We start from the raw sequence: 11,956 nt of genomic DNA, 5'->3' as shown, positions 1-11,956 counted from the left end.
TTTTTTTTCCAAACATCAAGTGCGCAAAAAACGTGTCGTGTGTGTGTTGTTCCGACACCGTCACAGAAGTAGTTATTTCTAAACAAAAATACACTTTTTTAAAATTTAGTTATTCTAACACATTATAAGGAAGCTACCAAAATCGGACCAACAATAAATCGGATATAAATACAGTATTATTAATATAGTCATAGGAATCTATCACATTGGATTATGAATCACTTTTCGAATTAGGAAAATTAACTAGATTTGACGTCTGCGGTTCGTCCATGGATAATGTGTTATATAAGAACGGGTCACGCCACAGGGAGGCTGTAGGTGGCGGTACTGCGTCGTGTGACGCTGAACACTGCCGCGGCTGAAGAAGCAGAAGCAGAAGAAGAAACTCAAAACAGCCATGCACCTACTTTATTAACAAACTCGTAATATGTCATCGCATGTCAAAGGACCCGGTATTGTTTAGTCCTTTTTTAAAATTGTTCAGTGCCTAGTTCTCCTACCATTCGCTGCTATCACATGGATGTGTTGAGTTGAGCTCACACATCCCTTACAGATGTGCTGAAGATGCCTTTATTAACAATCAATGGAGTGAGCATCAACTTTCCCTTCACTCCATATGAATGCCAGAATGATTACATGAGCAAAGTCATCGAATGCCTGCAACAAGTAAGTCATTTTTCATTCATTGAGTCGACCCCCCTGGACGTGTAAGTAATCATTGTTGATTATAACCTCAATGGTGTAAATAACTGGAATGAGTCAGCTTGTGAATGAGGGAAACATGACTGTCATCATCCTGCAATCAACTGCAAAGGATGGCTTCGCGAGCCTTATTACATATATTGCAATACATTTATTGTTTGATATATATGTACATTTATAACAACATATTTAATAGACAACCTTTTCAGGCAAAATAACTTCAAACCAGTCCAACTCATTTCTGCTGTATGCTGCAACACTTTTAATAGTTGCTTCACATTTGAGCCATCATGGCACCCACTTGTCTCATTTAGCGCGGGTTTTTCAGATGTATATAATATGTGAGTTATAATTGAATTACTATCTCTTCCCAAGGTAACCCCATGACAGAAATAAAAGTTAAGACTGGCCTACATTGTCAAATAACCTGTATCACCACGATATTGCAATGTATATGCACATGCCATTATTTAAACCAATGAGATATAACATGATGGAAGTGGTTTCTCTATCAAATGTAACGAACCAAACACCAACATACACAGTTTAACCCAACCGTTTATAAGCAATATTAGTCCCAGGAAGAAATGTAGTAAGAGAAAATCCCGTCAGTTCTAATTCGAATGACGTCTCATACAGAAGGTGAATGGGGTCCTGGAAAGCCCGACCGGTACGGGGAAGACCCTGTGCCTGCTCTGCGCTACGCTAGCGTGGAGGGAACACTTTAAGGACACCATCTCCGCTCGCAAGATCACCGAGAGGCTGAAGGGAGCCGAAATGTTCCCTGACACCCCGATGGCCACCTGGGGTAATGCGGCCACGGACGGAGACGGAACAAGTACGTTATTTTGATGTTTTTTTTGTTTTTTTTTGCAGTATGACGTAAAGAAGGATAAATCAATACGTTGTTTTGCTGTCCCATACATCTCTACATCTATTAACAATCCGAATTGTCTCTTTTGTTTTAACATTACTTAATGTTTATGTTTTTTTGTGGCATCCAGCCTACTACACAGATATTCCCAAAATCATATATGCATCCCGGACACATTCCCAGCTCTCCCAGGTGGTCACTGAGTTGAAAAACACAGCCTACAGGTGAAGAACCTCCTCTCTGAGCTTTACGTTGAATCAACTGTCAATGGGGTGTTGTGCACCTCGGTTCTTGCATGTACATGTACATGTACATGGTCGTATGTGATTATTATTATACTTGGCTTGTGTTGTGTTGGGCCAGACCGAAGGTGTGTGTGCTGGGCTCCAGAGAGCAGATGTGTATCCACCCAGACGTGATGCGACAGGAGAGCAACCACATGAAGGTACCGCTAGGACGGGTTCACGTCGGTCAACATTTATTTTTTCCTTTACTTGAAGCCTTCGATGAAGTAGCACATGGCACAGCATCTGTTGGCCGGAGCCTCCTCTGGGACAGAGCGTGGCTACGGGGGTTTCTACGGTGGCTACTATCTACTGCACGGTGTCGCTTTGAAACCTTTAAGGACACTTGCATTACAGTTTGCTACTGCTGGCTGAGTTTGTGTTTGTCAATTGCGTGTTTACAGATCCCCCCCCCCTCTAGCGACATGATTGGTCGATACAAATATGAAGCGAATTAAAATGAAACTCTGTTAACCCAGAGCTGAGCTTGAGATTTGAAGGGGATTTAAACCCGGGATGCAATTGTACGTTCTCTTGAATTAGCCGGTGTGATGGAGCTCTCTCAGACATAGGATCTGAAAACAATTGAACAGTTTTGACACCTTGTGTCTTCCAGGTTCATATGTGCAAGGCAAAGGTTGCCGCAAGGTCCTGTACATTCTACAACAATGTTGAAGGTAATTTTAATTGTTAGATTTTACTCTTATTAATGAACAGTATGGATATCCCTTTCCCATAAGTGTGTATTCCTTAGAAATCCAATCTAATTATGATGAAGGAGCTGCCCTGATTTGTCTTTGTAGCTCAGAGATGAGCAATAACCCATGGCTAAGTTTAATTTCATGCACCTTCCTCACCAGAGAAAAGCACGGATAAAGATCTGGTTAATACCATCATGGACGTGGAGGACTTGGTGAAAGCTGGGCTCAAGCACAGGTTTGTTTGGTTGTGTTTTCTTCATCATATTTAATTGTATCTATATCATGACATGCTTTGCATAGTTGTGGATGAAAGACAAATAAAATATGCATGTATTTCTATGATTTATTTTATCGGTGGTTTAATGGGATAGAATTAACAATGATTAAACGATTCACAGGTTTCATTAACCTATGATTACTCTTTTAGGGCCTGTCCGTATTATTTATCCCGCACCATGAAGGCGCAGGCAGACATCATATTTATGCCGTACAACTACCTCCTCGACCCCAAGGTGGGTCCGATATTAGACGTCACTATTTAAGGATTCTCCTCCCTTAATGCCGGGTAGACTGCTCCTTAACGCCTCCTCCCTCTTGGTGACTAGAGCCGCCGAGCGCAGAATCTGGACCTCAAGGGGGCAGTGATCATTTTTGACGAGGCCCACAACGTGGTAGGCAGCCCAACGTCCGTCATATCGTTCACACTCATGCAGGGTTTGGTACTAGCTGATTTTCTTCTTACTTTGTACGCAGAAAAATGAACTAAAGAAATCCTCATTTAATTTCAATCACACACATATTGACAATCCCTACGCACTAGGGATGTGAATAACTCAAATTTTTCATGGTTGAATAATCAGTGGGTGGTTATGAACGGATAGTCGATTATTCGATGTGTGCCGACATTCACAAAGGCAGCCATGGATCATCGGCAAGAAATCACTTAATATCTTAAACGCAAAAAAACAAACTTTAACAGTGATCAGTGTTTGTGTTGTATGCATATATATTAATATTTATGCTTGTGTATTGTGTATATTGTTTTTCTGTACATGATTAATAATAATAAAAAAAAAACTAATAGTGCAACAGAACCAACATTAGTTCCGTCCGTTAATTCTTGTTTATTTGAATGGGAAAAAATGTTAACGGTCCAAATGTTAAAAATCGACTTTGACCCTCGGGAACGAATAATCGAATAATCAAATATTCTGACCCATCCCTACTATGCACACGCTGACCTTTGTACTCCGCTATGCTGGAGCATGTGTTCAGAGTGTTCCTCTGTGTGTCCGTCCCACCCGCGTCGTCACCGTGTAGGAGAGGATCTGTGAGGAGTCCACCTCCTTCGACCTGACCCCCTACGACCTCACGTCCGCCATCGACGTGGTGAACAGCGTCCTGAAGGAGCAGGCCGAAGAGGCCACCAGCGCCGAGCCCATCGCCGACAACTTCGGGTCGGGGTCTCTGAACTCTGGTGGTGAGGACTCCTCTTGTGTTCACTGATGCCTTCACACGCCGCACGTCCCTCTCAGCACTCTGTCGTCGTGAAGCCGTGATGGAAAACAGACATGGATGGAAATGTGTTGGTGTTTTTTTGTTTCAGAATTAAAATTGAACATCGCCGCAATTGCCAACATTAAACGTAAGCATATTTTGTATAAAGAAACAACTTTTAAATAATATACCCAACTCAACTTCTATTTCTTTTTAACGGATGATATAATGAGCTTCTCAGGAACCCTCTTCTAAACTTTTCCTTATTGATTTTACAGAAATACTTCTGGACTTAGAAGCCGTCATTGATTCCTATGAAATTTCCGCTGACAGGGGCTTAACTAAACCTGGAAGGTAAATAACTGTTCAACCCAGCGTGGTTCCGTATAGCAGCCTCATACCCTGTGTCGGATAAGAATGTTGTTTTTTGATTCACAGCTTCATTTTTGAGTTATTCAAGAAAGCCAACTTGACATTTGAAACCAAGAATGCTGTGACTGATGCTCTGGAGCAGATCACAAGCTACGTCACAGGAAGTAAGGATTTAAACATTATTCTATCACTGTCGTCATGGAAGAGTTGATCTTGTGTTCCTATAAAGAACATTTTCATTTTCACAAGATAATTAATGTTGTGTTATTTCAAATGTACCTTGTCGTCTCTTCCACATTTTGAAGCAAGACAAGAAAATATCAAAACAACAAAAACAACAATAAAATAACAAATTGACGTAATAATTATTGTCTTGTCTCTTCAGAGACGGGAATATTCATGAACACGGCGGGGCTACAGAAGCTCTCGGAGATCTTTCAGGTGAGGACGAAATCAAAAGCAAGCGTTGCTGAAAAACACTTGGTACAGTGTTGAACCTGTCCCATGTGTAAATACATTTTGTAATAATTGGATGAAAAGCAAAAAGACACTCCCTCCTCTAGTGTAGACTTCCCTTGTTCCACAAAGCCTGTTAAAACAAGACACCATTATGCTGTGATGGACTACAGTTTATATTTTACGATGTAGTCTCCTTGTCTGCACACACCTTTCATAGGCATTTTGTTGTGTTTGACTTTACGCTGAGATGACAATGAAGGGGAACCTGAATTAAATGTAGTTTACTGTGCTCTATCCTAGCTGGTGTTTTGTGGTGAGCCAAAAGAAGGGAACCCAGAAAAGGACATGCAGGCTAATACTGCTCAGTTCAAAGTGAGTATTACATCAGAATAATACTGCTCAGTTCAAAGTGAGTATTACATCAGAATAATACTGCTCAGGTCAAAGTGAGTATTACATCGGCGTGAACTACGTCTTGTTTTGTATTTGCCGTTTGGAAACTAAAGCACTTGTGTTGGATAGGTCCACATCCATAAGGACAACAGCTTTAACAAGAAGCCACAGAAGGTAGACGTCTGGGCCTCGTCGTCAACCAAGAAACAAGGTACCTGCACAGCATGTAGCAAGACATCTGGAGGAGACTTCCAGAGTAATCCCTGGCAAATCAGTTTTTTTTGTGTTCCATTTCCCCACTTTACCCACTGCAGCAATAAGTATAATAACAAATACAACATCTACTAAATATGTATATATGTATGTGACATTTATAAAAGTAAAATAAAAAATTATTTATTTTTAAAACATCTTAGGGATGCCTAATATTAATTTCATTCAATAATGTCCCTACATGTATCGACTTGATACCAGTCGATACTGGTATCAATATTAGTTTATTTAATTAGACCAATTATTAATCATGTGTGTCAGAAGCCCTGAAAGGGGATAAGGGTTGGCTATCGCTCACCGTATCGCCACGTGTTTAAAAGCAAATGTGTGTGTTGTGTGTGTGTTCTCTTGAATCTCTTGAATGTGAGCCACCACACCGACCAGCGCTGTGTTGCAGTACAGTCCTACCAGATACAACACGAGGATCGTTGTGACGAATGGGAGCGTCTCATTGGTTGATTTTTTTTCTCCCCTGTGTTTATCCAATCCTGCAGGGAACATCTTGAGCTACTGGTGCTTCTCTCCGGGCTTCAGCATGCAGGACCTCAAGCGCCAAGGCGTGCGGAGCATCATCCTGACCAGCGGCACCCTGTCACCCCTTCAGTCCTTCACGGCCGAGATGCAGATGTGAGCAAATGTGTCTGTCCGTCGGGGTTCCCAAGGCTCGCTCCGCCGGGCCGTAGCCGGGGTTCGGGGAATAGTGAGGCAGGGCTTCAGTTGCAGGGTTTTTGAGTTTTAGTATTTATTGAATTCAGTTTTATTTGCGGGGGGGCGGGGGCTCAGCTCACACACCACCATATGTTACACACGGCGGACACTAAGTAAGTAAGTCTACTAGGGGTGTAACAAAAACCGATTTGAATCGGAAAATCGATTTTGATTTAAAACATGCGAATCTTCTGAATCGAACTGAATCAAATCGTTCCATTTTTAAAATGTATCGTTCCTGAATCGTATCGTACCCCATGTATCGAGATACGCATCGAATCATCTTTTATTGGAGAGATGCACACCCCACAACAAATGCACAACAAATACACTTCTTCTCTAGTCTTTGATAAATCTTTTTGAAGGAAATGCCACATTAACAAGTTAATTCATTTTGTGAAATGATTGTCTACTTTCAACAAGAAATCCATTGCATCATACCCTCTCGAATTGAGCCGTGCCAAATCGAATCAAATCGAATCGAAATCCTTCTGAATCGAACTGAATCGAATCGTTCCATTTTAAAAAATTATCGTTCCTGAATGGTATCGTACCCCATGTATAGAGATACGCATCGAATCGTCTTTTATTGGAGAGATGCACACCCCTAAAGTCTACACTGATGCTGCCTTCACGTGCCGCGGGAAAGATGATCCTTTCCATTTGTGAACTGGAAATTACGAGTGCGTTGTGTTCAAGTGCTTTTGTTGTTGTCGGAGAGCCTGACAGAGCCTGACCTGTTTACTGTTGAAGAGGTCAAAGGTCATCTCATCTCGGCAGCTCGTGTATCAAAACATTCCACGAGCTCTCCGGTGGAAATGACGACGTGAGTGAGTGAGGGGGCGTTCATGTGCAATTTTCACGTCGGCGTTTGGTATTTACCGTCATTTCCGTAGCACATGAAGGCACCACGGAACAAGCAAGCACTCATCTCTGAGAAGATACCTAACCGCTGATCTGTTTCATGCGGTTGTATTTTATTTTTAGCTCTAAAGTAAATGTTCTGAGGTCCGGCCCACGATGACCTCATAGCCGCGAGGGGCATGGGCTTGCGTCCAGGATGAGTTGTATCCCCCCCCCTGTAGTGTACCACCCCTGGTGAACGTCTCCCCCCCCTCTGCCCTCCATGTCGCCAGTCCCTTCCCCGTAGCGCTGGAGAACACTCACGTGATCCAGCGGGACCAGATCTTCGTCGGCGTCGTGGACCAGGGGCCGGACGGCGTGCAGCTCAGCTCCACGTACGACCGCAGGTACGCAGCCCCGGCGATACACACGCGGGAACAGTGAACACTTGCTTTTTGCTTCTGCTGAAAAGTGTGTCGTGTGTGTGTGTGTGTGTGTGTGTGTGTGTGTGTGTGTGTGTGTGTGTGTGTGTGTGTGTGTGTGTGTGTGTGTGTGTGTGTGTGTGTGTGTTGTTCTCTTACCTCTTAGGTTTATCCCTGAAAACATGGCGTCCTTGGGTAACACAGTTGGTAAGCACATCAGAAGCTGAAGGCACACAGCCATTTCTTTCATGATACAAGTTGTTCAAAAAGGTAACGTTGTCCCACTCAGACTCTAATATTTTTGTTATCAACGTCTTCAGCTAACTTTGGCCGCGTGGTTCCTCACGGACTCCTCGTGTTCTTCCCCTCCTATCCTGTGATGGACAAGACGCTGGAGTTCTGGAGGGTGAGCTGAACGCTGGTCGGCTGAACACAGACCTCGGGGCCTTGTGGTGGGACCTGCTGGGGGAATGAGGCCCCCGTTGATTATCAACCCTGACACAACTTGAGATCCCATGGGCGTTATTTTTGCTTTGAATCTGGGATATGTCTAATGTCGTCACGATGTGTTTATCTCACCAGGAAAATGGACACGCAGGTCGCATTGAAAACATGAAACCAATGTTTGTTGAACCTAAGGGGAAGAGCAATTTCAATGAAGTAGGTGGAGTTTTATTTACTATTATTGGTTGCTGACATGTTGCCCTTGATGTAAAATGTATTGTGTTTGCACTGTTGATATTATGACACATCATTTTGGGACCGAACTAATGAAAACATTTTCTCTTCTGTTTTTAGGTTATTGACGGTTATTACAACCAAGTTAACGATACAACATCCAAGGGAGGGAGCTTTTTTGCCGTGTGTCGTGGAAAGGTGATTTCACGATCGAACCAGCCCTCTGTTACTCTGTTCACAGGTTAACATTTAAACTCCAATTGCACCCAACTTTGTTCAGTAGCTCATTTGTTTTATTTATCAAAAGTAATAATTAATCAGCATATGGCCGTAATGACACTGTACATTTCTTACATTATTCCATTAATATCAAAGAACCAAAAGACACACAGGGCAGACCACCCTTTTTTTTTATTGCCGTTACATTTATTATGCCATTAGTTAATAAGTAACAACAGCTCTGGTGTTCTGTCCCGTCCAGGCCAGTGAAGGGCTGGACTTCTCTGACAACTACGGCCGGGCGGTGGTCATCACGGGCCTGCCCTTCCCCCCCAAGATGGACCCGCGCGTCATGCTCAAGATGCAGTTCCTGGACGAGGCCAGCAGGAAGAGGCTCCCTGGAGTGAAGGTATGATGGCGGTGTTAATCGTCATAATAATACTGCGTTTTATAGAGCGGATGTTCACAAACTGAAAGCGATAAGATAGTCCTTTATTAATCCCCCTTAGGAGAAATTCGTAGTGACCAGCAGTCCAGTGGGAAAAGAGTGCGAAACAAGAGTATATGTACAAATAAATTTACCAATTTGAAAATAAAATATAATAAAAAAACTATTAGAATAAAGATAAACATACTATATACATGTAACTGTCCGTTTGTAAGTGACTTGTGCATTAAAAAATAAATATGACTGATTATTATGAAATGTAAATGTGCCAATGTGCAGAGGTTCCTGAGGTAATGAAAATGAAATAAATAACAAGGTTTAAAACAACAATCAGTCCTGAGGTGTGGGGTTTAGTCCTTAATCAAGTCTAGAAAAGGAGGTGTTGGGGCTTTGGAGGTGTTGGGAGCGGGGGGGTTGAGGTGTTGTAAAGTCTGACAACTGATGGGATGATAGAGCCCCCCCAATCAGTTCAAAGCAACGATATCTCCAAAGAGGGAAGGTCAAAGAGGTTTGGTCTGTGCTCTGGAGGAGTTTGGGTCTGTGGCTGGTTGGTCAGTGCTCTGGTGTGTCTGTGGCTGGTTGGTCAGTGCTCTGGTGTGTCTGTGGCTGGTTGGTCAGTGCTCTGGGTGTGTCTGTGGCTGGTTGGTCAGTCCTCTGTGTGTGTCTGTGGCTGGTTGGTCAGTGCTCTGGGTGTGTCTGTGGCTGGTTGGTCAGTCCTCTGTGTGTGTCTGTGGCTGGTTGGTCAGTCCTCTGGTGTGTCTGTGGCTGGTTGGTCAGTCCTCTGTGTGTGTCTGTGGCTGGTTGGTCAGTGCTCTGGTGTGTCTGGACGGTTGGTCAGTGCTCTGGGTGTGTCTGTGGCTGGTGGTTGGTCAGTGCTCTGGTGTGTCTGTGGCTGGTTGGTCAGTGCTCTGGTGTGTCTGTAGCTGGTTGCTCAGTGCTCTGGTGTGTCTGTGGCTGGTTGGTCAGTGCTCTGGGTGTGTCTGTGGCTGGTGGTTGGTCAGTGCTCTGGGTGTGTCTGTGGCTGGTGGTTGGTCAGTGCTCTGGTGTGTCTGTGGCTGGTTGGTCAGTGCTCTGGTGTGTCTGTAGCTGGTTGCTCAGTGCTCTGGTGTGTCTGTGGACGGTTGGTCAGTCCTCTGGGTGTGTCTGTGGCTGGTTGGTCAGTGCTCTGGTGTGTCTGTGGCTGGTTGGTCAGTCCTCTGGTGTGTCTGTGGCTGGTTGGTCAGTGCTCTGGTGTGTCTGTGGTTGGTTGGTCAGTGCTCTGGTGTGTCTGTGGCTGGTTGGTTGGTCAGTGCTCTGGGTGTGTCTGTAGCTGGTTGGTCAGTGCTCTGGTGTGTCTGTGCTGTCCTCCTCAGTGTCTGTCCGGCTCAGACTGGTACCGGCAGCAGGCGTCTCGGGCCGTCAACCAGGCCATCGGACGGGTCATCAGACACAAGGAGGACTACGGCGCCATCTTCCTCTGTGACCGGAGGTCAGCTGCTCCCAGTGGATCATCCTGATCAACTGTTGTCAATGTCAGGAGTTTCAAATGAATGGAATCACTTAAGCCATGTCACTTACAATCACTTACAATCACATGTTTTAATTGGGGTTGATTAGCGATCCGTTTGCTGCGGATGTCTTGACAAGCAACAATGAGAAATGAGACGTGCCAGATTTTGGCGGGGATATATGCATGTGATGTTGATGCTTACTCTCATCCACATAACTGTTTATGATTTAAACGAACGAAACGAAAAGATGCACATTGACAACATTGGATTTCCACTGGAATTCCATAGATTCTCCCTATTTTAACTTTTTCTATTATATATTCCCATGACGTCTGGCAACGATTTTTATTATTTTTAATGGGATCAACACCACATATTATCTAAGTACAGATAGATAGATAATGAATAATTGGGATGATAACTGGGACAAGAATAGATCACTTTTAAGTGTTTTGAATTTATTGAAGAACGTTTATTTAAAAATGTAATTATTTTTGAAGGAAAAATAACGTTCCCTACATGGTTGTGTGCCTCCCCAGGTTTAAAAACACAGACGTCCAAGCCCAGCTCCCCAAATGGCTGAGGCCTTACATACGCAGATATGACAACTTCGGCAACATGGTCCGGGACGTCAGCCAGTTCTTCAGGGTCGCCCAGAAACTGGTACGTTGTTCAGAGACGCATCGCACACCAAAGTCTATTCCAATACTTGTCAGAATAAATGAATCATATAAACCGAGATGTAAAAAAAAAGTAGCCTATTCTAGGGCTGGGCGATTAATCGAATTTTAGATTAATCGCGATTAATCGATCGCGATTTCGATTTCAGAGTGAAACGATCACCAAACGAATATAATCGAGGTGAAACGATTAAAAAAAAATATATATATATATATATATATATATATTTTTTTTTTAATATATATAGAAATTGCAGAACAGCTGGATTCATATCTGGACTTTATTTTCTATTTGACCATTCTGTGTATATTTTTAAGGGGAAATTTCAAAGTTCTCATTTACAAAGTGTTTTTTTTTTTGGAGAGAAATGATGAATAAATGCGTCATGTTTTCAAACTCAAAAATAATCATTTGACTAATCAAGATTTCAATATTGACCAAAATAATCGTGATTATGATTTTCTTTTCCATAATCGAGCAGCAGCCCTAGCCTGTTCTGTGGTCCTGTGTTCCAGAGGCCTGTGGTTCCTAAGGCCGTCGGAGGAGGCGGCGGTGGTGGTGGTTCTGTACGGGGCTCAGACGCTCCGTCGTGTTCCAGCTCCACCGGCTCCTCAGGAGCTCACAGCGCCGGTCCTCAGGCTGTACCGCCGGCGCAGAAGGCCAAGCTACTGGACTCCCACGTCCCCAGCCTCAAGAGGAGGAGGTTGAGTGAGTGTCACGGCTCAACTCACAGTAGTTAAAGTATTTGGACCCTAAATGACGGGAGGTCTTACCCCTCTGTGATAGATTCACGTGAATGACCGGGTAGCGACGATGTGATGTTTTTTTTTAATTTATTTTATTATTAGTAACTTTGCCTTTATTTTCTCACTTTCTAAAATGCATTTTTTAACTTTGCCTTTCTAAAATTTT

General features: G+C 43.4%; 1 protein-coding gene across 1 annotated transcript in view; it reads left to right on the top strand.

Moving 5' to 3' along the window:
- Window positions 1-418: 418 nt before the first annotated feature.
- Window positions 419-11,956, top strand: part of rtel1 (regulator of telomere elongation helicase 1) — a 13,358-nt gene continuing 1,820 nt past the window's right edge. The window contains exons 1-25 of the mRNA XM_084473614.1: window positions 419-666; window positions 1,342-1,540; window positions 1,707-1,800; window positions 1,940-2,021; window positions 2,477-2,537; window positions 2,721-2,796; window positions 2,989-3,073; window positions 3,167-3,232; window positions 3,882-4,038; window positions 4,168-4,206; window positions 4,337-4,412; window positions 4,497-4,594; window positions 4,816-4,871; window positions 5,190-5,261; window positions 5,412-5,493; window positions 6,050-6,182; window positions 7,400-7,513; window positions 7,695-7,735; window positions 7,849-7,934; window positions 8,111-8,188; window positions 8,327-8,404; window positions 8,688-8,834; window positions 10,226-10,341; window positions 10,903-11,026; window positions 11,560-11,752. Coding sequence (XP_084329740.1) covers window positions 565-666; window positions 1,342-1,540; window positions 1,707-1,800; window positions 1,940-2,021; window positions 2,477-2,537; window positions 2,721-2,796; window positions 2,989-3,073; window positions 3,167-3,232; window positions 3,882-4,038; window positions 4,168-4,206; window positions 4,337-4,412; window positions 4,497-4,594; window positions 4,816-4,871; window positions 5,190-5,261; window positions 5,412-5,493; window positions 6,050-6,182; window positions 7,400-7,513; window positions 7,695-7,735; window positions 7,849-7,934; window positions 8,111-8,188; window positions 8,327-8,404; window positions 8,688-8,834; window positions 10,226-10,341; window positions 10,903-11,026; window positions 11,560-11,752 — 2,455 coding nt within the window. The 5' untranslated portion in view covers window positions 419-564. The remainder of the gene's footprint in view (window positions 667-1,341; window positions 1,541-1,706; window positions 1,801-1,939; window positions 2,022-2,476; window positions 2,538-2,720; window positions 2,797-2,988; window positions 3,074-3,166; window positions 3,233-3,881; window positions 4,039-4,167; window positions 4,207-4,336; window positions 4,413-4,496; window positions 4,595-4,815; window positions 4,872-5,189; window positions 5,262-5,411; window positions 5,494-6,049; window positions 6,183-7,399; window positions 7,514-7,694; window positions 7,736-7,848; window positions 7,935-8,110; window positions 8,189-8,326; window positions 8,405-8,687; window positions 8,835-10,225; window positions 10,342-10,902; window positions 11,027-11,559; window positions 11,753-11,956) is intronic.

This window comes from Micromesistius poutassou, assembly GCF_964030765.1.
Source record: "Micromesistius poutassou genome assembly, chromosome: 10".
In the NCBI taxonomy this organism is placed as follows: Eukaryota; Metazoa; Chordata; class Actinopteri; order Gadiformes; family Gadidae; genus Micromesistius; species Micromesistius poutassou.
Note: the sequence above shows the minus strand (reverse complement) of the source record. Positions and strands in the feature narration are given on the sequence as shown.